This window comes from Semicossyphus pulcher, unplaced genomic scaffold (genome assembly GCF_022749685.1).
Source record: "Semicossyphus pulcher isolate SPU_LCO1_2020_fin unplaced genomic scaffold, fSemPul1.0.p SCAF_3, whole genome shotgun sequence".
Lineage (NCBI taxonomy): Eukaryota > Metazoa > Chordata > Actinopteri > Labriformes > Labridae > Semicossyphus > Semicossyphus pulcher.
Genome location: NW_027211704.1, coordinates 21,772,274 through 21,799,304, shown reverse-complemented (window position 1 = coordinate 21,799,304; position 27,031 = coordinate 21,772,274). Strand labels below are relative to the sequence as shown.

Here is a 27,031-nt window from a genome sequence, read left to right as displayed (position 1 = left end):
CTCACCTCATTCATTATGTGTAGCATGTTGCTTATATTAGGCCTATCGTATGTCTGTGTTAGTGTGTTTGCTAAATTTAGTGAATTATTTTCTATTTTGTTATATTTTAGTCCTGTGTTCCTATCTTTTTCACTTAACAGCCATTTTAAGGACAGTATGTGACAATATTATGGAGACGGTTGCCACTTATTGTTGAATGACCTTTTTGGGCCAGGAGCTTTAATCTTAACTTGTAACACTGGCTTTAAATCATTTGAAAACCACATGCAAATCAGAATGTAAATTTTGTCTCATGATAGATTTGTGTGAACAGAGCCTTTACACTTGTTTTAATTTAGTGTGGTCTACATGAAATTATCTTGGAGTAATAATAATTTGCTGCCACATGATAAGATTAGACTTTATGGGTGCCAAAGTGGGAGAAGAGAAAAAGAGCTAAGAAAATACATAAGGAAATAATTGAATGAAATATATTAGAATTCATATGATAAAAAAAGGAATTAAAGAAGAAATAACAGTAATCACTATTTACACACATATACTGCACATTATAATTGTTTAGACAATACATATCAATTATGCAAATATTAATGCAACAGTAGAAGTGCAGAAATTCAGTATCTGCATCAAGGTACTGTTATGAATTGTATCTTATGACGTAAAAACCTGTAATTTGTTTATTTAATTTGTAAAATAAACAGGCTAAATTAAAATTCAATATTTATTGCAGACAATAGTCTATATTTATCTACACATAAATACTGTGATAAATGTTTCACTCTTTTCTCTTTGATTTATTGATAGAGCCATCTACACCATGGTGAGTCTCGAGCCTCTTCAGTACCAGTCCCGACCGCTAGATGTCGCTGGTCCCTGTGTGTAGGAGCTGGTGGGCAGGCAGGGGGCTGGATGTGGACTGTTGGAGACTCCAGGGGGGCAGTAGTAGGGTATGTGTGTATTTGTGAGTGTAGTTGAGGCTTGTCGAGCAGCAGGGGAACTTAAAAACTTCACTGCGTCCAGCAAAAGGAGATCTCACATCGGAGATTTGACGACTGGGAGCTGACTCGGCTGCTTACAGTCCAGCTGTGATCGACGGAGGAGGACCGGTCCCGGTTCTCAGCATTGGAACGATTTCCGGCCAACATGGATGATTTAGGTAAGTTCACCCGCCCTGAACGCAACATTTACACAGCACGCGCGCGTGTGTAGTGTTAGCGTAAACACACAGTGCTAGCGTTACGCTTTTACTCAACAAAACGAAGGTTTTTAAAGGAGGGTTTTCGAGAATAGTTGTCTGTTTGGTTCTGCAATGTATACATGTCAAGGTAGGTTAAGTTACCCAGGTTCAGCTGAGCTCAGTGCGAGGTTACGTTCCCAGAAAGGCCCCGCGTGCAGGATTCAGGATACATTGGCACAGGGCTTCTTGAGATAATTAGCCGAACAACATGTGTGTTAGCTGGTGTTTTCAAAGTAAACCGTGTCTGCGATGTATGGGTGCTTTGGCTGGTGTATTGTCAGTGTTTGCATCGAGTTATTCGCCTCACAATTCCTCCACTCCTCTTTATAAGGCATGGTAGTCTGCTGCAAAGCTCTTACAACTTTTTTCATCCCACTTACTATCACAAATACATTAATTGGCATTTGATAAGACCCATTGAGCCCCTCCTTGTGATTGTCAGGGTTACATAACTGTCTGTCCTGCAGGTGGGATGGTAACAGCTGGCCATCTGATAAATACAATATAGAGAGAGTGATTCCACAACCTGTTTATTTTTTCATTTAAAGCCCTCTTTGCAACGTATTTTAGGCTTGAATTCAGCCCTGATTTCAGCTCATAGTTGCCCCAGTGCTGTATTTTCTCACATATACAGTTTTAGATAAATCCAGCAGAGCTGTGCTGTCCTACTGCCTTTAAAAATGAGCTTAACTCAGTGAATTATGGCACACTTGGTGACAGCAGAAAAAGTAAAGCCCGAGGGCAGGTTATGGTGACAGGGATTGTGTGTAGAGCTCAGCATAATGTTCTCAATGCAGAGAATAATGTGCCTCTCCAGATTCCCTCTGTGACAGCTCCTTAGCTAATATTTTAGTTGTTTAAAATTCTTATTATAAGCCAACATGCCTTCTTGTTTTTGCCTGGCACTGCGTGAGCTGGATATAATAAGACTGCTGCAAACCTTGCGGGATAGTTCACAAGTTTAATTCAATGGTGAAGAATAATTTATACAAGCAACTATGCAGACCCCCTTCAGTGATGCTAAAGTGTGCGGCATGATTAAAAACAGAAGGAAACCTCTGGGGTAATGCAGCGTGCACAGTGCCATCTGGATCAGAGGATTTTATTCGTTTACAAGCATTGACTGTGCAGTTTATGTTTTCAAGGCTTGTGAGTTTTACCCTGACAACTGTAAGGTTAAGTTTAGCAGGACATCCTTGAAATGCATCGAAGGAGTCAGGTTCATTGGCTGCTAAAAAAACACCTGAATGCATTCATAAATTCGAGGATGATAAATGTGTCGCAAAAGCCATCCAGAAAAATATGACCACCCTCTGTGAGCTGCAGGTGGACGTGCTATCAGATCCAGCTCTGTTTTATGGCATGTCAACATAACATTCACATCAGGAAAGACATTGCTATTCATGCTGGCTCCTTTTTTGTACATTTAAGTTACATTGAAGAAACAATTGAATGCAGCACAACATCTGCATGCCTCTAATTAAGGCCAAAACCTAGTTCCCTGGTTAACATCTTGGTGGTGAGAGTGAGACTGTGCCAAACTATCAGTCATCCTATATCCAGTCAATATTTATGGATACCTTCTCGGCTTACACGGGTGAAGGGCTTTCCTTAAAGTAGCCGCTTAAAAAAGAGTGTTACACAACCCTGTGTAATTACCATGTCACAGGGTTGTAAATTCTCTCATCGTTTTAGCCGAGACCTGTAAAAATGTGGCACAGAAACTCTCCTGTCTAATCTTGTACGCTCGTTGCTTACTATCGGTGTCGGTTTGGGAGCCTCAGAGGGAAAACTTTAAATTAAAGGTCTGAAGTTTTAAACTGGTTGTAATGCAGTGCTTGATCTGAAGAAGCACCTTTCTAAGAGTTGGGGTGAGGCTGTGCAGCGAGTCCTCCACCTTAGACTTCAGAGAGGACAACGAAGCCTACATGTATTTTTAGCAGTGAAGTCCTTCTTCTCAAGTGCTGAGACGGCAGCACCTACAAACCTTCCTCCGACCAGCAGACATCTCTCTTTTCCCATTTCCCCCTCCTTTATGGTTATTTCCTTCACTTCCCCACGCCTTAATTGCCCCTACACCCGTGACATGAAAGCAGCAGTAGCTCAGCTCTTGCCCTAAAAGCATCTTTCCTGTGATCCACACATTTGGACACACTCACTTTTCTATATCCTCATGTTCCCTCAGCACCCGGCGTGGGAGCAGACGAGTGCAGCTCTCAGTCAGGGCGTCGGGGTGGATCAGGCCCACATGCAGGGATTGGGCCTCAGCCAAAATTTATCCTCCTTAAACACTGCACTGCCCCACCCTCTCCCTCTCTCCCCACTCCTCACCATTCCTGTGGTGAACCACATAGGAAGCTGCAGGCTGCGATCTATCGACAGTTTAAAGCTGGCTGAGTTTGCAGAAGAGCAGATTAGCCTGTAGGAAGATTTGCATCGAGGCGGACGTGATGCATGATCATAATTGCTCGATCTTCAATCATCAGGTTTTTAACTCTAAGTAAGTTATTAAAGTCAGCACTGGACACTGGACAGGAAAGCTTTCATGTTATAAGCTAGACATCAGCATATAGGCTCCTTTTTATGCAGCCTTTGCATTTTAAAGCCGTGGCATGTTCTCAGGCAAAACTTTCAATGACCTCCCCTCCTCAGCTATCAGCGCTGCCAAGCGTTGCTCCGTGCCTCACTGCTCCGGGCCTGCACCAACAAGACATGAATGTCAAATAGTCTCCAAAGTTAACTTCCCTTTACTGACTGTGAGTTGCAGTACCTTCCAGTATTTCCTTTTCATGTCTGCAAATGCAGTAACTGCTGCTTCCCTGCCTCTGATTTGTTTTACTATCGCTTTAGTAGCATCATTTGAAGTGAAGTGATTCCCCAGAGCCCTGTCAGCACGGCGGCTGCAGCGATGGAAATGTCACTCATGAAGTGGGAGTGGGTGAAGTAGTTCTTAACTAACTCAAAATGGGATCTGATGTAGCCTAGATACTCGGCGGAGTCTAAATATAGATCCGTTCATTGTTGATACACCAAAGGAAACGTCAGACAGCTCACATGTGGACTTTTGACATTTCCTCCACAAACTCCATTTAAGACTGAAAAACTACCACTCAGGCACAATGACACCAGTTTGAATAATAACCTTATTCCCTTTGTGCCTACCAGCAGTACAGTCTTATCACTCACTGTTGTTTACAAGAATAGTGAGCTTTTATCTTCAATGGAATTATTATTCAGTGATGTTTCAGCGACTCTACAGAGGCTACACTTTTATGAATAGTGAATCATTTATTAGAAATCACAACTTTACTTCAGTTGAGTCAAAATAATCTTAATGTTTTTTGTTAATCCGGACAAATATGCTGTTTTCCTGTCATCTTTAACAGATACTTTATATCCATAATTCAATAATATCACAGGAAATAAGCTAATAAGCCACCTTGACTGGATGAGAAGATTAATACCACTCTCCTGTCCGTATGCTAAAAATAGAGCTACAGCCAGGAGATGGTTAGCTTAGCATGAAGACTAGAAACAAGGAAATGCCTCGCCTGGCTCTGTCCCAAGGTAAGACAATTTGCCAAGCACCTTTAAAGCTCACCAATTAACAGGTTATATCTTGTTTGTTTAAATCAAGCAAAACTGCATCATTAATTTGCCAGTTTGCCATTAATGAGGGCGCCTCATTCTTCCTTGGCCAGGACCAGTTGCCAGACAGCCTGCGGAGACTCAAGGAAGAGTCTTCTCCCTGGCAAGATATTGTCCTCGCGTAATCCCAGATAAAACCACAACGTTTGAATTTTACCCTCTGATTTCTACACAAAACAACCCAACATAAAACATGTTTATTTGTGATATAAAGAAGTACTAGTAGATTGGTTTTGGTGCCTTTGGACAGAATCAGGGTAGCTGTTTCACCCTGTTTACAATCGTTATGTTAAAGGGGCTATATGTAAGATTTTACATGTATTGATTAATGTAATATCGTTTTTTTTGCTTGGGATAGTAGAGAAACTGAAAAATTGAGATCTTCCCCAACTTTCTCCATTGCCTCTAACAACCTGTGGGCTGATTTTTATGTTAAGCACTCGGGGCAGTTTTTCTGTTAAAGAAGAGGATGTGGCGTATCCGCACGCCCGCGAGTACCTCTGCCTAGAGCTCATTCTACACCACTACAGTCAACAGTGTGCAACACGAGACAAAGCAAGCTGTGAGATGGAGATGGAGAAAACAAATGACCAGCACCCACAACATCACCAAGTGGCGCAATGCATGCTGGGTGTTGTAGGAATGTAGAATGGGCGAAACCACCAGCTGTTTGTACAACTTTCTCCACAGCTATGACACCAATTTAAAATATCATTGCTTCTATTGATTACGGTGAACACCAGCTTTGACTGAATGTGGCTTTTTCCAGGGGCGAACTGCTCCTTTAAGCTAAGCTAAGCAGCTGCGTACTCCAGCTACATATTTAGCATGCACACACAAGATTGTTGTCAATGTTGTTGTTCAACTTAACCCTGAATGGGAATCTTTTTTTGCCTTTATTATATAGGATAGCTGAAGATAGACAGGAAATATGGGGAGTAGAGAGTGGGGGAAGACATGTACCAAATGTTGTGATCAGTGCGTCGAGGACTGCATCATGACTAGGACTTGAGGTCTACGTAACCTTAACAAAATGAACTGTATTGTGGGAAATGTAGGATCTAGCATTCTTGGTCTCATAGTCAGGAGATCTTGGTCTCCGCTGCTTTAATGTTTTAGCTGTCTCTTGCAAATCCCCCAGTTTCATGGAAATGTACTTTAATTCACTGAAGTACTATTTTAAGTGTGAAGTCTGTCCAGATTTGGAAGTTCCCATTATCAAAAATCCCCCCCTTCATTTAACTTCCTCTTTACTTGAGCTCAAAAATCTGGCACATCCTCATAGCGAATTACATCTTCTGTAACCCTCGGCTTAATGCAGCAAGGGGCACGCCTGCACTCGATGATAAGTCTCTTGTGTGTGACACATGCATATAAATCACACACACAATCAATGTAGCTTCCGAAGGCTTGAGAGAATCCCTCGTATCTCCTCCAGCGTTTGTCCATCTGTTTGACTTTAAAATGAAAATGCTGCGAGGCTTTGAAACATATGGTGTATACACACACGCATACGGACACACTAAGCACTCACACACACGCTCTTGATCGCAGACTGCTGGTGTGGACAGACAGCTCTGAAGGGGAAGCTGACTAAGCAGCGACAGCTCTACACTCAGCCAACCGTCATGTCATCTCTCATGGGCCCAGCGCAGCATAACAACAGCCTGCGGGGTCGATATCCGAACAGCTACTGTAGGTTTTTTGGAACCAGTGTTTATGTGGAAAACGACCTTTTTAAGACGAAAAACATATTTAGGCTGGTAGGGGTTCGAGCAAAATCTGGCTGTGGTTAGAATATGCGTAGTTTTAATTTTAGACTAGCATGTCTTACAGTATAGTTACAGCTCAGCGCTCACAGAGCTCAATAAGACCTTTTATTTTGCAGCTTTTCATCCAGCCAGACACATATTTCAGGACAGGAAGTGGCCTCTGTGACCTCTTTGTCATAGTGGGAGTCAGACGCATTGTTTGCTGCTATCCAACAGAATGGCCTTCTGTAAGTTGAAGACCTCATGTTAGTCATACCAACATGTGGACATGCCTCATCCTGTCCTATTTTTGATAACTTCTCTGATGTGAGCAGAAGAAACTGGTTCTCTGTTTGTTCTTATTTGAACCTGAATTTCTTTCTTGTTTTCACTGTTTTTCGGGGTTGTTTCCAGGCAACCTGAACAGCTCATTAGCTTGATGTAGCATGTTGTCAATGAAGAAATGGAGCAAAAGAAGAAGAAAATATGGTGCAGTGATAATCCATTCTGTATTGTGTTTTCAGTGGGTATTATATGCGGGTTTGCCTACAGCTGTTATCAGCCTGCTCTGAAGAATTGAGTCCCCTGCTGACTTACAGAGATTCTCATACTGACAGTGACGCTGACTGACAGCCGGGTTGATGCGATGCTGCTGATCCTCTGGTGCAAACTGTAATCGGAAAACGGCTGGTGTAACAGTTTTGCGTAGAAGAAAATGAAGCCACAGTAATTACAAAATTCTACTGGTGTCACAAACAGGATTTAAAAGGAACCTGCTGTCGAAAAACTTTCATTCATTCAACATTCATTTGCCCCAGTTTATGCTTATTTGTGAAATGAAATGTAGCTCTTACGGTGTCGAATGGCCTTTAAAATACACCTGCAGGGTTTTGCAGGCTTCCCTCTAATTGACTTCTAAATGTCATTTATCTCTGAGGTTGTATAGTCAGGCAGGCTGCAGGCTTAGATAACACGTTGTTGCTTTATTAGGAAATGAGTGCGTGTGCAGCAGGTTTCCTCTGGCCTCGGTGCAGGTTTAAAGAGTCTGAAAAACACGGCTGGTGCTGCCCTATTTGGGCTATAAAGCCACCACAATGAAGGCCTTTGATGAATTGGGAAGTTGGAGGGGGTGGAGGACAAGTGAGAGTGCGCATGTGAGCAGAACTGAGCTTGATATATGAGTGTGGGTTTGTGCGTGTGTGTGTGTGTGTGTTTCAGATTGCTTGTGCTTTAGTTGGATTTACAATCAGCATCTGGCTTGTTAAAGAGGATCATTCATGGTGCCTGATCTAGACCCCTTTCGGGTTAATGACAGCATCAGTGATGCTTGGGTCAGGTTTATAGGGGTGTAGGCTAAGCAAGAGTTTACACACATACACACATAATGCAGGTTCTGGCACCCACGCCGAGCTGTTATGCAGTGGTGTGATTTGGCCTGCTTTGTGGACCTCACAAATCGTCCTCTCCATCCTCTCCTCTCTGTCTTCGTCCTGCCGGAGGGGGACAAAGAGCGGCTTGTTTCTGGTGCTGTGACCTACTTCGACCCAGGAAAGACAGAACCAGACAGGACTGATTAGGGTAGAAGGAAAGATTGTGTGCCATCCCATTTTACATCCATCCAACCACATATCCACTATCTATTTTAAAATAACCAAAATAGCTCAAATATCTAATATCATTCTTTGAGACAAATATCGGTTCAAGATCCTCTTAATTGCTTTCAACCTCACAAATCAACAGATGGAGCATGCTCTGTTGAAAGCTCCAGCCTGTAAATTGAACTCTAAATAAGTTGTATTTTAGGGATGCACGATATTATCGGCATGTTATCGGTATCTGCAGATTATGGCTTGAAAATGAAATATCGGCCGATATTTTCTGCCGATAAAACAACGCTTTAATTATGCCTAAATGCTCGATTGTTTCCTACAAAAGTGTGACGTAATGCTACAACATTAACTGCGTGCACCACTCCGTTCTGTCAAGTGTGAAGGGTGCAAGATGCCAGCAGTAAGGCAGCTTCTCATAGTTTCTGAAACGGACAGCACGGTTGTGCTCAGCATCTGTCATGCGAGGAGGGCCCAGATCTCTTTCATTCAACACTACAAATTTAATCAGCCATCTCAAGAATCTGCCACTGGGCCACTACAATAAGAGTAGACATCATATGAATTCCACTACAGGGGAGACTTGATGTTCTCTGCAATTAGGTGGAAAAAAACATGTGCCTAATATATCGGTATCGAAATTGGCAATCGGCAAAAAGGGTTGAAAAATATCGGCATATGCCAATATCGGCGAAAAATCCAATATCGTGCATCCCTAATATATTTGTCAAATATAATTCTGACAATTCAAATTTTAGTTTCAAGTTTATTTTGTGTTACTAAGATCAAGGCATATACAAAATATCATTAATGCCACTTTACACCCATTGGTCACAGGGTCTTTTATTACATATTACATAGACTTCACTATAAGCAAAACATTAAGGTGAAAGATTAGTACTGCAATCCTGGATAATAGTTTTAATCAGAAAGAGAAGCATAACCTGTTGGAAAGAAGAGACAGATATAATGTTTTCAGCTGTTTAAATTCAACACTCCTCTCCTATGGGACGCCTCAGTTAGTGTTACAGCTTATAATCCTGTAGTGCAGCATCAATAACAAGTAGGTGAAATTGTCGGCAGAGTCAAACCACCATAGGAGATTGAGGATTTCCCATCTGACAGTGTGGCTGAAGGAGGTGTGTGGATGAATGGAAAATGTCTTTATTTTCACAACCACAGTCCAATGACTTCATTTACACTTGTAAAACTCGACTCCAAGCAGCCAGCAAGAACATTTTGGGTCTAACTTTTCTTTTTCTCTGGGCTCTGTAGTGTCTGTATTTTTTAATTAGAATCAACTTAACTGGACAAGTGGGTCTACACAAAGACTGTAAGACACTGGTAGAATAGAAACAGACATGCAGCTAAAAGCAAGGACAACAAAATTAAAAAAAGGTGGCTAAAATTGACATTGAACTTTTAGGGAAGTGGGTGTATAAATATCTAAAGCAACAATGACTAACAGCACACAATGACTGTTCTAAAAGTATTTCTGTGAATTGTAAACAAGACAAATAGTGCAAGATTTCAGATTTATTTTCAGTTGAACCACATTTGATTATTTTTCATTTCAACAAAACTCCAACTGAGCTCTCTTTCATCCTGGTTTTAATAAAACACCCCCTGCTCTTTGGTGCCTTCACCGCTGTTGCGTTCGCACAGATGCTCAAAATAACCACAGGGGTAGCGAGTAAACCACAGGAAAGCTCATGCGCCCACAAACTACCTCCGTGCTCGTCTGTGAGCCTGCTTCTGTGGGGAGACGGGGGAGGTAGGTGGAAGGCAGCAAGACGAGGGTGTTTCATCTTTTGACTACGTGTTTTTGTTTCAGATACTCGTCTCACTATTTCCATCAGTTCTTATACTCGTGTGGAGATTGATACATTATTTATGCACTCAAAATTCCCCTAATTAATGATTTTTGCTCGAATTTAACGTTTCACTTTGGTGGGTATTTATTGTCCCCACGGGCAATTGGTTTGAAAAACAGTGCATAACAACATAACAATAAAAGCTGTTTTAAAAAATGATGAGCAGAAAAGGGCATGTTAATAATGCAAGATCCCTTGTGTGATAACAGTGATAGAAAAATATATTTTTCAGTGATCATAGCTGTAATTTGTAGTGATTATGTTTTGCTTATGAGCTGTACAAAGTAACAAAAAACAAGTAAACAAGAAATTATAGCATATTGCAATTCATGCTTCACATTATAGAACATTAGTAGATATGAGCAGGTGTGAAGTAATAAAAAAATGATCTCACAGGAAACAGTTTTATGCAGCACTGCTTTAACTGTAACCCAGCGTGTAAAATGAGGCAGCAGCGTGGCCTGAGCTCGGTTGTGAGCCAACACCACTCTAAGAAGTAGTTGTTCACCCACGTTAAGATGCTTAATGTTAAAAAATGCCTTTCCAAGAGGAGACCGAACATAGGAGCGATGAAGATAATGCTCCATAGTTGCATGATTTACATAAAAACAATCTTTGCTATGTCTGTAAAATTACTTTTAAAATCAATTTTACATTGCTCTTATTTTCTCTCTCATCTCATTACAAAAGATCTTTGATCTTTGATCTATAACCCAGAGGATGTTATCTGTATCTGTATCTGACACCTCGTAGGCTGCAGCTCTTTTACATCTTTGCTGAGGTCAAACACGCTGTAGCTTCCAGGAAAGCAGCCTGAAGGGTGTTACTTTCTGGGTGTAAATAAACAGAGATGAGGTGTCATGACTATTTCTGTGGTCAACCGTCACTTGTGTGCGGTGACTACACAACAGGCTTAATAGTATTAAGTGCCATGTAACCATTTTTATGATGACATTATTTTAAAAAGAAAATGGATGAATGCAATTTTTACTTCTAAGTTTATAAATATCAAAGTAGTGTGAAAAGTATTGCACCATACTAGCTTTCCCCTTTGCTCTGTCTTTATGCTAAGCTAGGCCAAGGCTAGCCCCCCTCTTGGCTTTGGCTCTTTGAGTGATATTATCTAAGAGCATATATTTCTTACCTTATTCACACCACTCCTTTGAATGATTGTTTTGACTGTTCTGGGCAGCGCAACAAGCTATAAACACTAAACTAGCATTTATCATCTTTTAGGTTTAAGTAGCAAACTAGCTAGCAAGCTGCAGAAGATATCCAGGAATCCAGACGGTATAAGGAGCAATGATTTCAATGGTTTCTGACCATCAGGTGTATGTTGTCAAGGTTCACTCTCCTTTAGCTCTCTGTTGGTCTCTACAACTGCTGTGTGATATATCTGACTCTATAGCTGCTCCTCCGTGTTTATTAGCTAGTTGCTAACATTGTCCGTTTGCCGTTTAGTGCTGTGCTGGTAATATATGGTTGATTTATCATAGCTTTTGGCTTAAAGAGGCGGGGGTATTATACTAATTTCAAGCTTCATATTTCACTCTGTGATACCTTAGCATAATTTACAGTAAATAAAACTCTGTCCCTTTAAGAAACCCCGCCCCTACAAGCCCACTTTCTTCTGATTTTTGATTTCTTAAAAATGTGAAACAGCATAATACCTCCTCTTTAAAAGGCTGCCGGTTGACATGTTTGCTTTTTGCAGAATCCAGTTTGTGATACAGACGGTAAACATGGAGAAGGAGAGCGATAAACCACATGCATCAATTGTCCCCTTGCTTGATTCAAACTGGCGATGAGGCCCTCAGATATGGTTTCACAGCATGGCCCCTGCTCCATGAAGTGTTTTGTTGTTCCTGTTGCAGCATCTCTCATTAGCTAAGATTTTGCATCAGCTTGCTCTGTGTGCACACGTCTTCTTAAACTACACACAGCAGTGTTACTTTCCTTCATTTTAAGATTGATACTATTCACAGGAGCCGTGTCTTCTACTGGGAAGCTCTCTCTCTGTTTAACATGGGGATTAAGTCAGTTGGCAACAGTAGGGACTTTTCCTTGCACCCGCATTAAGTTTTTGGATTGCACTTGTCTAAACAGACTTACTGTAATTGTATTGAATGGTTTGGAGAGGAGCACACAAGCTGCTGTGCAAGCAGTCGTATTCTGTGACTTAATTGTAAGTGTTGGCTGTGGTTTAATTTAATTTGAAAGCTTTTGTAGCAGCAGCTCTTCATTGATCTCAACAAAAGGAAACAACCAGGCTCTTCTTTATGCTGCAAAGTGTGTGACAGTACTGTTTAAATGTAATGTAATACACAGTACAGGGCTGTTGGGTGGTCTGTAATGTTGCTCAGACCGTCATGGCCATCCATCACCTTCTGTGCGTCTCCGCTCCCACAGGCCAGGGTCGGGCGGGAAGGTATTTATAGTGGACCTAGATGCCTCGGTGTGTCTCTGGTATGTGTAGGCGGCCTAGCCGAGAGGCACCTGTGTGCAGCGTTGTTGTTCTACTGGTGCACCTGTGTGTGCGTTTGTGTGTGCGTTTCTAGTGTGATTAAATTTTGTGTGCCCACTGAAGCGCTCCAAATGAACACAGGCACAAGCCGTCTGCTGTGTAACAGGAGCCTGGAGGGGAGGAAAGTATAAGTGCATGTGAGCTCGTCTTGTCCTGATTCTTTTTTTTTCTCCTTCTGGTGGAAGCAAAGAGTTGGATTCATCATCTCTGTGACGGTCCGTCAGCTCGTTTCACTTTGAAAGGCCATCTCTCTCGCAACGTAACATGAAAGGCTGTCACTTCATGTCCTCGAATACTCGTGCACTACAAACTGAAGGCTTTTCCGTACAATGGAGATTGTTTTACCATGTTCATTTTTAATCCAGGCACTCCCTTTTACTCAAAACTGGTTACAAACAAAATATCTTTGTCTAACAGCTAACATTTCTTCTTCTCCATAGGTCCTATCTTGCCTTTCTGTCTTATCCCTCTATCTGGTGTGCACCTCACATTTCTCTCCATGTCTCAATCTTTCTCTCATGTTTGGAAGACGAGCTGCGGCATGTTAGGAATTCATATCAGCCAGCCTGCACCTTGAAACACATCAGATACAGAGGGGAGAAATTAAAGGAATGAGGGAGATGCAGAAAGGAGGTCAGGGAACACAGGTGAAGTTGCAGCACAGACAGAATCTTGGAGACGATTTCCATCCTGTTAGCTTCGCTTTGGTGTCAGCCCGTATCTCAGTAAATACCTCGACATTTATGAACCTCATAGATAAAACCTTCTCTGTACACCAGCCCTCAGGTTAGAAGAAAAACCAGGGGTGTGCTCAGCCTTCTACGCACAACTCGACATCACCCCCTGCAGGTTTGTTGAAGTCTCTGGTTTGTTACATTTCTCAGGACCTACTTCCTGAAATGATCCGCTTCCAGCAGGGTTAAATAAACAAGACGTGTGGAGTTGTAGACAGCATTGATTCACTCTGTGCAGTGGTCAGCGCTGATAGGAGCTCGGGCAGGAAGGATGTCCTGTCAGCTTGCTTCTGTTGACGTGCAGAACAAACCTCACAGAGTGAAAGTACTCTAGGGTTGTTTGTACCAATTATATTCACATCTTTAAAGTTGGTTTTGACTGTAATAGCTTGTAATTTAAATCCTGATCTGTCCTTCCTTCCTCTGCTTACATACTCTTCAAATGGCTTCCTTTACATCCCCTCATTTCCCTGCATCCTCCTCCCTCCATGTCTTTTTCAACCCTTCCTCGGCCACCCCAATCTTCCAAGTCCCCTTTTTATCTCTCCCTCTCTCTCCCTTTCCTTCTCTCTTTCCAGTAATGAGCCCCATGCGGAGCGGCGTTTGTGTAATTAAAATGCACACCATTCATCTGGGAGGAAGGGAGTCTCCTTAATCTGCGTCAACCCACATTCTAGCCTCGGAGGATTTGCCTGCTGCTCGTGCACACACACACACTTCCTAGTTTCTCTCGCTATCTCTCTCGCCACTCCCACCGCCATTCCTCATTGTTTGAGCCCAGCTGTGCTCTGCCATGTCACATTTAGTGTTGTGGACATGGAAGCTAACAGACCGCTGGTGTTTTTCATTGTTCATTAGCTGCATGAACAGAGCAGGCTGTGTTTGGTAGATGTGGGAGCAGCTCTGTCACCTTCTCATATCTGCTGCTTCTCAGGAAACTGGGTCTCTGAAGGTTTAACATCGCTTTATTCATGTAACACATCAAACAGAATTTTTCAGGGGCGCCTCTTACCTGTATTTCCCCAAAAATATATTCTAAAATAACCTGGAATAAAGGTATCTCCAAAGGTTCTTGCCTCTCCGTGAAAAGGATAAGATGATTTAGGAGGCTGGTTTTGAAGACTGAGCTCTCTCATGTCTGGTATGAGCTCCTCATTTTACTGCAGTTCCATTTTTGGTCACTGGGGAACGTGTCTGAGCCGTGCACCAGTGTGTCACGGTATGTTCTCTTGGCAGACGAGGCTGACACACCTCTGTGTGTTTGTGTAGTTTGCGGATGGGCCGGAGCATGCCTAGCACAAAGTATTCAGCGCACAAAGGCTGCCATGAAGCTGCTCGTTTCTCTATTTAATGTTTATCCTGTATTCTCCAAATTATAGGACTTTAATCCAGAAGATAAATGAGCTGTTGATTTCTTATTGTCAGACCTTTTAGACATAAACGTTGGTATACAGATCTTCCACAAGCCATCGCCTAATCAGATATGTGTTTCATATAGCCTGGAAGGTTTGTGTTTTAGCCTAACTCTATTTGGAAGCAGCAGATTCTCTGTGCGCAGGGTTAAAGCAGGGCAGCACCAGAGCTAAGTTGATTAACATCTCTTGTGTAAAGCATCTGGACTAACATCTGTTGACTGAGAGCTCCACCAGCTGCAGTGAAACTTTGTTCTGACATCAGCAGCAGATATGTACCGAGGCTGCGCTGTTTATTTATGCAGCATTTCAGAGGAGCATCTCATGAAGTCTAGATGATGTTTTGGCCTGTTTGTACCTCGTGCTAGATTAATGTTGGGACTTGTCTGATACATTTTTTTAGTTTGCACTGGTAATGTGTATATTTGTAACCTGTAATGAAGATTAGGGAGAAGGACTGTGTAGTTTTTTACCTAAAAACGTTCATCCATATCACAGTTTCTCTTGGTGCCTTGGGTGACGTTAATATGATAAAAAATCTGCTGCATCGTGGGAAATGTTTTTAAAGAAGAAGAAGTCTTAACCTCTGTTTTAAAATACAGGAAAACCTCAAAGAATAAGTCCACAAACTTCTGCTTTTAATGGACCAGAAGTAAAGCAAAGAGATGTGGTGTTGACTGCACCTGTCCGTCTGATGGTCTGAAACATCCGCAGGTTTCATCATAAACCGCACTTGTTCTAAACTATACAGATTGACAGCTCCTTTACTTCTATGGGTTTTGTTTTATCTCCGGCCACGCACAGAGCTGGCTGCAGCAGTGTAAACAGCAGGCTGCGTGAGGAATGTGTCGGGCTTCTGTGTCCAGAACGGAGTCTCCGCTGTGAAACCGAGTCAACTGGCATGTTAACCATGCTGATCATGCTAATGGGGAAGGTGGGCCAAGTGGATCTGGTATGGATCTGGCTCTGATTCTGCTGTGTCTCCTCTCAGTCTGGGTAGTCCAAATGTCTTCCGCACTGATGATACTATTGGTGTACTGTATCTAGCATTCATTTCCGGGTTCAAATGCTTCAAATGTTGACCTGCAAAGAGATCCTATAGGGCTGAAATGATCCATTACTTTTGTTTTGATTAATTTGTTGATTACTAATAAGTTGTTTGGTCTAGAAGATGTCAGATGATCGATCAGTGTTTCCTAAAGCCCAAAGTAAAGTCCTGAAATGTCTTATTTTGTCCAACCCCCCCAAAAATCAGTTTACTGTCATAGACGAGGTAAGAAACCAGAACTAATCAAGTTCCTAAACACTGCATCAAACCATTTAATTTAGTAGTTGACAACTAAGCAATCCGGCTTCAACTAGTAGTTGTGTTTAGATGTAGTAAAATGAGTGTGAGTCATGAGAAACCTAAGCAGAGTGTGGGCTGACAGCGTGAAGGAGGGGCTAATCGTACCTTTATATACCTTTGTGATTCCACTCCCTTTGGCTGGGCATGCCTCTGATGATAAGAGCTCTGCTTGCTCTCAACTGTCCTCATTTCACAACTGTGCACAACGTTGCTCTGCTAAAGTTGGACAACTCCGTCCTCAGAGACTGTTTTCAGCCGGGGCGTCATTTTGCGTGAGTGGTATCTCTTACTTAAGCTTTCAGGCGGCTGGGTCGGAGCTGGCATTAATTTTAACCCCTCCTTCTCCTCTCTGCTCTGACCCTCTCCTCTGCTTTCAGTTGAATCCCCCCCTTCCCCTCCTCTTGCTCGTCTCTCGCTCTCTTATGCTGATGGTAGAGTTAAGAAAGGCAGTTCCTGCCTGGCAGACAGTCTGTTTGGGTTGCCCTCTTCCTCCTTGCTTCTTCTTCTTTCTCTGTTTTATCTCCTCTTCACTTCCCCGGGTGTAATGTCTTGTCTTTTTCTAAGGTACGTCAGATCCCCATGTTACCTTTGCTATGTTTATTATCTTTCTTACCCCACTGCTTCACTTTTCGGATGGCCTTTGCTGTGTTTGATGTTTGGAACCTGTCAGCATTACAATAATGCAGTTTTATGTATGCAATACTAAAAACCTCAAATGTATTTGTAGCTTGAGTATTTTTCCATTAGCTTTGTTGCAACAAGAAGCAAACCTTGATAGTAGCTGTACATTATCTGTTTCTAACTTTGGTTTATTGGATTTTGTCTGGAATCTTCCGTTATTGTATGAACTTGACATCAACAACACCATCGTCCTTAACAGCCTCCAATATATTGGTATAATGTAAAACATGTAATTTCAGATAACTAAACTTTTGTCCTAAAGGTTTGTAATTTCTTTGTTAGGGTAAGTTAGAGTTTTTGTTTGTTGTACTTGTGAAATTCAGGAAGAGAAACTAAACACTGCCTTGGTTGGTGAGCGCGCTAAAATAAGCCCAAGCATTTAGTAATACAGTCTGAGCTCTTCATTAAATCCCCTATAATGTTATGTGTTCTGCTACCTAATGGTTAGGACTGAAATCAGTAGTTGTTTTCTTCCTCTCAAAATACTAAATGACCCCCTCATGCAGGGATGGTAGCTGTCAGATGGTAAATATAAGCGGGTATGGCCTGGCCGCAGACTTCATCGTGACTCTTGGGTTTAAGACATGTCAGGACTGTGGGCAGGCGAGGGTCAATGAGTAACCAGAGGAGCGGCTCTGACAGTCTGCATGATTCAACTTTTACAACTCCAGCTCACCTGATGTCAGCGCACATGGGGGTTTTGGCTGATTGCAACACAGGCTGTTATTATTTCTTCCTGTGTGATGCAAACGGGCTGGTGATGAGTTGCTTGACATTATAGGGCAGTGCAAATGTTATAAGCTGTGGGCTTTTATTTATGTTTATTGCTATGGTGATAATATAATACTAAGTATGTCGTGTTCTTATCTCTTATCACTTATAATTGTTTTGTTTTTTATTATGTGGATATTGTGCAATGTGGGTAATATGCAAGGTATATAACTTGTGGTTGTGACTGATATGTACGACTCTGTTTACATATTTATTGGTGTTTGTTTTTAATGGGTTTTTTGAGTACTAGCATAGAGAGAGTTGTATCGTACTGTATCGTGTCGTACCGTACTGTATCGTATCCTTTTGTACTGTATGGTGTTGTATCATACTGTTTTGTATTGTGTCGTATTGTACTGTATCGTGTAGTATCGTATGTTGTATCGTGTCATATCGTACTGTATCGTATCATACTGTATTGTATAGTGTCGTGTCGTGTCGTATGGTATTGTACTGTATCGTATCCGTTGTGATAATATGACTTAGGCTATATTGCAATTTGGATATGATTTGCGATGTTTATATCTCGTATCTCATTTTCTTAAAAAACATATTAAAATGATTGTGGTGTGATTTTTCCAGGGATCTGCACCAAACAAAGATATTTAATACTTACCTCTGTGTATGATGTGTCGGCCATAACACCTCTGCAGCACAATTTTTAAATTACAATAGTATTTTTGACACACATTTTACCTTTAACAAATAGGCTATTGCGCCTCCTGCAACTTGAAAATCGCAGTAGGCCATATTCTGATTTCAATAAAATTTGGATAAATTATTCAGCCCTTATAAAAAGTAATGAGATAGGAGTGTCTGATTTAACCTAACACAGTGAATTAGATACATGAAAAAAATGAAGCTACTTTACACGTTGATGCAAATATCCTGTAAATCTAATACTGCTTACAGATTTGTATTATTATCTACAATGGGCTAATACATACAGTATATTATATGGATAGCTACCTCAAAAATGGTATAGCAACACCTTTAACTGTACAGTACATTATATACCTCTTTCTTCCACCCAGCCCAGTCTCTAAATACAATTAGCCTCAGACCTGTTGTGGTAAAATCTTTGTTTTCTATTTCCGCAGATGCTTTGTTGGCGGACCTTGAGTCCACAACATCCCACATATCCAAGCGGTCACTCTTCCTGTCGGACGAGACCGCCTACTCCATCCCTGTTGGGGGTCAGACCCAACAAGACATCTGCTCCCTGCCCCAAATCCCACCAACTCCCTCTGAGCTTAATGGACTAGATGAAACAGAGGTAAATAAAAACACACATATAATGGTGTGATAAATTAAAGAAAAAATATTTCAACAATATTTCAAAAAAAGCACATTTGTTTAGTTTTTTACTATGTTGTTACTTCTCTTCCCTCCTCAGTCTTTCAGCTCAGCTCAGAGAAGTCCCTGGTCTAGAGAGAGCGGCAGTCCAACCCAACCCGCTGGGGAAGAGGACCACGTATACAGGTGGGACTTGAGACTAAGTTAGTTGGATCAAGCGTTTATAAATACTCTCACAATAACTTGTAAAAGTGAGAGAGCTTTTAAATTGTATAACTTGACCACCAACAAGAAAAATACATATTGTTCCAACTAAAGAAAGGAATGCTTTATTTGATATTAAACCCATTTGGTGAGCAGAAAACACTGTCCAAACGGTGTCTGTGTTAGGACATAGCATCATGTTTAGTCCTTGTCTAGCTCTGTTGCTCATGAACATTGTTTTTCTCTCCACCCTGTACAGTTTCCCAAATAAGCAGAAGAATAGTGACTCATCAGCCATGAACTCATCATTGGGCAGCAACCTGTCTGAGCTGGACCGCCTGCTGCTGGAGCTCAATGCCGTCCAGCAAAGCACCCCTGTGTTCCCTACAGAAGGTACACAGTGTTATCATTTAACAATCTTTAAAATGTTTCTCTGCAGGAACTCAGATGTCATGTTCTACTTTTGACATTTCTGTTTATGTTCCACAGTCGCCTCTCTCCACTGTATTTTGATGGTTACAATGTAATTAACTTTGCAATGTGGATCCATTAAGGGGAAATTCATTGAGCCTCTGTTTTCTGTAATAGAAGAAGCAGCTCCCCCGCTGCCTGCCAGCAGCATCATCCACCATATCCAGGAGAATGGAGTCTCTTCTGCAGGCAAGGTTCCTCCACCTGTATTGGAGAAGCCTAAACGTGGTGCAGCGGCTCGAGGAATAGAGGATGTACGACCAAGTGTAGAGAGCCTTCTCGATGAGCTGGAAAGCTCTGTGCCCTCACCCATGTAAGTGCAAAATTTTAGCAACAGAAATGTTGCCATTTCTTGTAGTTGTTCAAATTAGACCTCGAGATTGTTACAGAAAAACAAAAACTAAGTTGTTTTCTCTTCCGCTTTCTTAGTCCCACACCACTGGTTGTGTCAGACGAGCAAACAGACGGACAAGAGGAAACACCAGCACAGCAGCAAGCCAGAATGTCTGCCTCCTCTGCTACACGAGAGCTGGATGAGTTAATGGCCTCCCTGTCTGACTTCAAGGTCCAAAGCAATGTGAGTAGAGTTCGCATGAAGGGAGGTTAGGGGTTAAAGGAGTTTCACACTAGAGGGATTAGGTCTCTTTTTGGCATTCTGCAAATGTTTACGACTGTGCTGCGGATGTTAAGGGGATTGCATGACTGTTAAATTAATTGTAAAATGCATTAGACCAGACTAATTTTATTGAGTGACCCATCCATATTTGTGGGTTTGTAATGTCAAATCAATTACTGCTGCTGGCAGTGTTCCTGTTTTAATGTTTCCATAGATTTTCTTTGACAACCGTAAACATTTGCAATTTTGAAATGGCATAAATGAAGAGGCTTTTTTATCAGGCCTTTTATTTCGACCAGCTTTTCTTTGTTCAAAAAAAAAAGATTCAACAACTGTCCAGAAATTGACAACCAATCTACAATTACTGTAATTTGGTGTCACGCTTCACCATAGATCATATACCATGTGACACCTTCATTTTATTGTGCCTCATTTGTATGACAGTGTGCACAATACATATGTGCAATTTGGGTGCAAGCGTGCAATCATGGAGGAGGTTTTGGGATTAACGCAAGAAAATATGTTGACAGCATGACATAGTGCGATCCAATACAATTTCCTATGAGAGTACATTAACAAAAAGTAATGCATTTTTGTTAAGATTAAAATGCCCCATATTGTAAAAGATATTTTATTAGTATTTTTTAACTTTTTATTTCAAACAGAACCTAATTTCTTGTACTGAAACAAAGTTTTATTTTAGTATTTTAGAAAAATTATGTTAAAAAACTTCCCTAAAAAAGGGAACTCTACCCATACTTTGCTTTCTCTGTCTCTTTCTTTTCATTCTCTTCATCCTCAATGTGTTTTTCCTGGTTTCTTTCTCTTTTCTCCACCACTCTGTATGTCTTGTCTCAAAACCCTGCAATCTTACATGCTCCTGATTTAGTCTGGCTCTCAGTTGTCTGTCAATCAGGAGGCATTAGTAGACCAGTCATTGTTGGTGGGTTCACCAGTTGTCCAAGCCGTAACTTCCCCGTCTTTAAATCCTAATATTAGTTCGATGGATACTCCTCTTCCTTCTAGTTACGATACTCCCTCCTGTACCCCTCTTCCTTTGGAGCTTCATATAGACGAGGATGGTTGTTCAGCCCCTACATCCTCGTCCGGTTCCACAGTAGTAATTTCATCATCCAAGACCCTTCAGTACTCCCACATCGAACAGATGGATGATGGTGTCAGTGTCACTTCTGAGATCTCTAATGTGGAGATCCTCAGTATCTCTAGTACTGTAACCCCTCCTAGACAAGCTTTAGTCCCTAAACTTTCTGACGGTAGTGCCTCGAGTCCAGTTGGAAAGAGCCTAAGTCCAGTTACTGTTGGAAAAAGTCCCAGCCCTGTAGCCACTGCCCAGAGGTCCAGTCCAATAGTTGTTTCAAACAACCCTAGTCCTGTTACTGTGCCTAAAAATCCCAGTCCTGTTAGAGCCAAGAGTCCTAGTCCCCCTGATCTTAGATGCTCTACTCTAAGTAAGTCTTCCAAGAGTCAAAGCCCAATCCCCAAAAGCTGTAGCCCAACTCTCAAAAGAAATAGTCCAGAATCATCTGCAAAGACCGCTAGTCCAATCACAATTCCAAGGCTATCAAGTCCAGTTCCACAAAGTGCAAGTCCAGTCCCCAATATCTCTAGTCCTCTAACTGTCCCAAGATGTGCTAGTCCAGTGTCAATTCCAAGACTTTCAAGTCCAGTTCCAAAGACAGCAAGTCCTGTTACCGTCCTTAATATCTCTAGTTCAGCAAGTGTACCCAAATGTTCCGGCCCAGTAGTTCCCCCAATGCTTTCAAGTCCAGTACCAGTTGTAAAGACTGACACTGCAGTTCCCAAGAGTCCTGCATCAGTCATCAGAAAAAATTACACAATACCAACCACGAGCAGTCCCAGAGCTTCGCCAATTTCACTTGCTGCCGTACCATCAAATAGCCTGTGTTCCCCTCCCACAGAAAAGCAGGGAGGGGGAATAATGGATGTAACATGGCCGTGCCGGGAGCCTTTTCTGGATGATGCTTTAGACAAACTCTTAGCCCCCGACTCCACCCAACCGAGTGAGAACCAGCCACCTGCCAGTGCTATGCATGGTGCTGAAGACAGATCTTGGGAGGAGGAAGACGGAATTTACCCTGATCTCAGCCGAGAGGGAACTCTGACACCCATGACTGAGTCCAGCTGGATGGACGAGTGTTTCACCCCCTCCACTTGCCCCGGGACACCAGATGCAACGCTGGACCTTCCCACGCAGCAGCCCTCTGCTGTTGAGCGACTATCTGCTTCTGGCCAAGTAGGACACATCAACTTGACTCTCCCAAAATAAGCTGCTGGCATACAGCTAGGGAGGCTTTATTACCCCATGTGGTCTTTCTATTATTTGACCATGTGGCCTAAGACATTAATTATCTCTGACAATAATGGCAGAACTGCTGTGTCAGATCATTGTTCTGGCAGAGCGTACCTCTAGTTGCCTTAACAAGCTTGTTTTGGGAGAGCTGCTCCAAAATAGTCAAGGAGCTGTGCAAAAGTACAAAAACTGTGTCTTGATGAAGAGATTTCCTCCAACTCTGTGATGTGATGCATGTGGTGTCATTGCATAGCAATTGCAAAATGCCTTGAGGGAGAAATCTCCCTGTAGAGACTATTTGTGGCTGATGTTGAAAGCTTTGCTGAGAGGATGTTTCTGCACGCCCCTACTTGCCTCAGTGGACATCGATGTGTTAGTCACAGGGATTGGCCTTGGTCATGTTTACGAAACCAGTGGATGATGCGAAAAATGTGTTATTATTCACTGAGGGTGTGATTTATGTAGCAAAAACATACACATGTTGTTTGGCCTTGCTTTGGCACTTGCAGACTTTAGTGCAAGCATTTGTGAAAGGATTGTGTTGTCTTGACTTCAGCGTCCGGCATGCCGTGCCACAGATACCTGCATCGCTTTAAGTAGTTTTTACAGTAGGAAATGAATTTGAATGGAATGGAAGGCTGTGCTTAGCTCTTGTGGGCAAATTTGATTGGATACAAAAGTGTACCTCAAGAACATTTTCAGAAAAATATATTCTGGAGCCATTGCTTGAGCGGATTTCCCACTTGAACGGGACATTCTGTGCTGTGCCTGGCCTGCTTGTGTTTGTAATTCAACATGGACCTTTTGATGAATTGCAAATGCTAAACACCGTCTACTCTCTAGCTCAAGTCGGTTATCCGCCGCACCAAAGAGACCACCAACGTGCATCCGATGTTTAAGGACGGAATGTTGCGACGTAAAATGGGACCCATCATTGTGAATAAGAGCAACTCTCAAGACCGACTCATTGAGGAACTGCAGGGGAAACTGGGAATTGGGCGAGTAGAGCGCAGGCGTAAGCAGCAGACAGATGATTGGCTGACCGAGGGAGTCATTGTAATGTCCAACCCACAACGAACCCGGGAAGAAGGAGTCCAGTCTGCTGTGGATAAGGTAGACATTAGAGGGGCACGGTAGGAATCAGCGCTAATCCGTGCTATCCTGGAACCTCTCTGATTCCTTATCTTGTATTTGTTTGGTCAAGAAGTTAACTGGCAGATAAAAAGTACTACAGAAATAACTGTCTTAGGCAGCTTTAAAAACCTCAGTTTGTGGTGCCAATTTTCTCTTTTTCCATTTCCTTTCTTCATTCTGATGCCTGTTTTTCTGTCATCTGTTTGCTCTCCTCTCTGCTGTTTCCCTTTTCCTTCCTTCCCCCAGATCATCATCCCTCCAGAATCACCTGTCCCACAGAGAAAAGTCCTCTCCCCTCCGCAATCTCCCCCAGCACCCAAAAAGCTGCCCCCAGTCAAGCACACTCCTCCACCACTACCTCCTCCCCCTCCAACCCCTCCCCCTCCTCGAGAACCAACCCCGCCACCCCCAAAGGCGCCTACCCCTCCACCCCCAAAGGCGCCTACCCCTCCACCCCCAAAGGAGCCCACACCTCCCCCTCGGGAGCCAACTCCTCCCCCTGTCCAGCCTCCTCCATCGCCTAGCCCCCCTCCCAAGCCCGTCACGCCACCTCCGCCACCAAAGGTCTTTGTATCAGTGGGTTGTCAGACTGAATACGACCCCATCTTCCCACCAATGCAGGCACGGATCGCCTCTTTGCTCTGACCTCATTCTCTCTTTACATTTTCTATCTGCCCCTTTGAGCTGTTTTACTGGAGCATGTTTGCGTCTCATTTGGTTTCAATCAGGTGTTTCGCAAAATTTGTTTTGTCTTTGGCTCTTTTCTTGATCACTGGTGTCAATTCATGCTACATGGTCACCGGTAGCCTCTTTAAAGCTTAGTTAAAAACCCAGTCAGTCCAGGTTATGAGCAATGCTGACGTCCAAGCTAGAAACACTGAGCCCCATTTCTAAATCTGACATCTGACGGCGCCAGGGGCTGTGTGTTCAGAGTGCAGTGCAGAGTTTAAGAGCTTAGAGGCAAGACGAGTGTAACCCCCCTATGTTCCTGTTACACTAACCTCCCTGCCATGAGCAGGAATGGTATTCTCACAGTGCAACTGAAACCTAATCTGCCACATGACAGCACAGTTACCAGCACAGTTATAACATCTCCCACAGGACTTCCGTCAACAGGTCCCACTGGGTTAGATGCCAGCATGATGAAGTTGAATGCCACGCGCCATCACCTCTTGTATAATCCATGGAGCCTTAATGAAGTAGTTTTGGTGAAGAGCAGGAGATTGATGGAGTATAATTGCATAAAGGTCAAAGGCTGGGTGGCTGTTTTATTTGTGTGTATGGGAGAGTGAGAGAGAATACATGCAGCAGAGATGCTATTTTCTCTCTCAGTGGAATGTAAGAGTCATGAAGCTCCAATAACCACACCATCTGAGAAGGTCTGCGCTGAGTTGCATTACGGCCAGAGACATTCGCTCACACAATATTGATATTGGAGAGTCGTCATGAATGCCTACAAGCACTTATCAGGGTTGATGAGAACACATTTAGTCCAGGTTGATATGTCACTGGCTTTTCCTGGTATATTGTCTCCATCTCATCTGGATGTACTTCAATGAGGACAGCTCACTATAATCTGGATATTACACTTGTTTTAATACCAGCAAATCAGGTAAAGACTATTGTAGCAAACAATCTCAAAGGTAGTTAAAAAGACATACGTTTTTGGAATATGAGTAACCAAAGTATGATTACATGAGAACATGTAGAACAAATGAACACCAATGTAGCCAAGAGAAACAGCAGTCATTAGACCCACATTAACAATGACGTGGCAAAGCATGACAGCAAAACTAACCCAAGTTCTGTTTCAAGACCTCAACGCCATGAGCTTGTTTCTGTCTCCCTCTGAATGGTCACTTTCTGGTCTTCCATCTCCATCAGATCCAGTCCCAGGGAAAGGTTTCTCCCACCGGCCCCCCGAAACCTGCCAACAAGCTGGACAACATGCTGGGAAGCCTGCAGTCAGACCTCAACAGACTCGGAGTTCAGACGGTGGCTAAAGGCGTCTGCGGGGCCTGCAAGAAACCCATAGTTGGGCAGGTGATGATAACACATTTGTCTTTTATTCGCTCATATTAGCAAGTGTAATATAATTCAGCAAACCAAATAAGCTTATAAAACATTATCATAGTTTGTTTGGCTCGTAAAATTATGTTGAAATCAGAGTCCGCTCCATATTTATTTGCCCAAGTTGGACGGGTTGTGCTGTGTTGGCTGATGTTCCACAAATCTCAGGCTGTCCTGAGCGCTGCAGGCCCGAGCCAGTCAATCTATCAATAATTTAGCTTTTATTTATTTGGCAACGAGGAAGTGGAGGAAAATAAAACTCAAAAAGCTTTCATGTTGTATTTTATTATCTACCTAATAACTTTGAGACATATGTAAACAAGCGCAACCATGTTATTTTCTGTGAAACAACTGAAATGGAGGTGTGATTATTTTAAATATATCATCACATACGTGTTACATTTTCATCTTCATCTTCATTTTTTAAGCATTCACTTATGAAATGGGCAGCTGCTGCTGCTGCTGGCAGTGTCTCCTTCTTCATGCAAGGCTGCAGCGATTTCCTCTGCTGAGCCAGGTCTTTCCCTTAGAAGCTCATTTTTATTTAATGTGCTGTGTCTCCCTGCACCAGGTGGTGACGGCCATGGGCAGAACGTGGCACCCCGAGCACTTTGTGTGCACCCACTGCCAGGACGAGATCGGCTCCAGAAACTTCTTTGAGCGTGAGGGGCAGCCTTACTGTGAGAAAGATTACCACAGCCTGTTCTCACCGAGATGCCACTACTGTAATGGACCCATACTGGATGTTAGTAATGCATAAACACACACACACACACACACACACACTGGGTTGGATGGATGTATAATGATATTTATTTATTCATAACTTAATGGATTAAGTCCTTACTGGAAAAATCACTACACGACTACATGTTGGAAATAGCTTTATTTCTCAAGCAGACATTGACGGTTGATTGGACTGAGATACACACACACACACACACACACACACACACACACACACACACACACACAAACGCACACACACGGTCCTAGAGGCAGTAGAGGAAGTGACTTCCAGGTGCATTGTGCATGCAGATTGTCATATGTCTCACTCGCTGCATGTTGCTCTTCTCTCTCTCTTGTCAGCGCTCAGTCTTATCCTCACAGTGACACACACCCGTCGGGGGATTTTCAGCCTTTGCTATTACACACAAACACACACACGCACACACACCCACATTGCCAGAGGTACTACAAGTGAACAGTGGACAATAATCTGGGGAAAAGCCAACATGAGTCACTGTCAGGGTTTCCTAAATCACCTCCTCTTCTGTCTGTCTGTCTGTATTTGTGAATTTTGAACTTCCAGCAGTGCTTT

At 42.6% G+C, this 27,031-nt stretch overlaps 1 protein-coding gene across 2 annotated transcripts in view; it reads left to right on the top strand.

Annotated features, from left to right (window-relative positions):
• The first annotated feature begins 960 nt into the window (after positions 1 to 960).
• LOC138605551 (paxillin-like) overlaps positions 961 to 27,031 on the top strand; it is a 29,449-nt gene continuing 3,378 nt past the window's right edge. Inside the window, exons 1-8 of one of the 2 annotated variants that reach the window (XM_069677888.1) lie at positions 961 to 1,156; positions 18,688 to 18,863; positions 18,984 to 19,069; positions 19,347 to 19,480; positions 19,676 to 19,871; positions 19,988 to 20,135; positions 25,525 to 25,683; positions 26,282 to 26,455. In XM_069677888.1, the coding sequence (XP_069533989.1) occupies positions 1,144 to 1,156; positions 18,688 to 18,863; positions 18,984 to 19,069; positions 19,347 to 19,480; positions 19,676 to 19,871; positions 19,988 to 20,135; positions 25,525 to 25,683; positions 26,282 to 26,455 (1,086 nt within the window). In that variant the 5' untranslated portion in view covers positions 961 to 1,143. Of the gene's footprint in view, positions 1,157 to 18,687; positions 18,864 to 18,983; positions 19,070 to 19,346; positions 19,481 to 19,675; positions 19,872 to 19,987; positions 20,136 to 22,950; positions 23,620 to 23,886; positions 24,262 to 25,524; positions 25,684 to 26,281; positions 26,456 to 27,031 lie in introns of those variants that run through there. The other variant, XM_069677889.1, reaches the window with a different exon arrangement.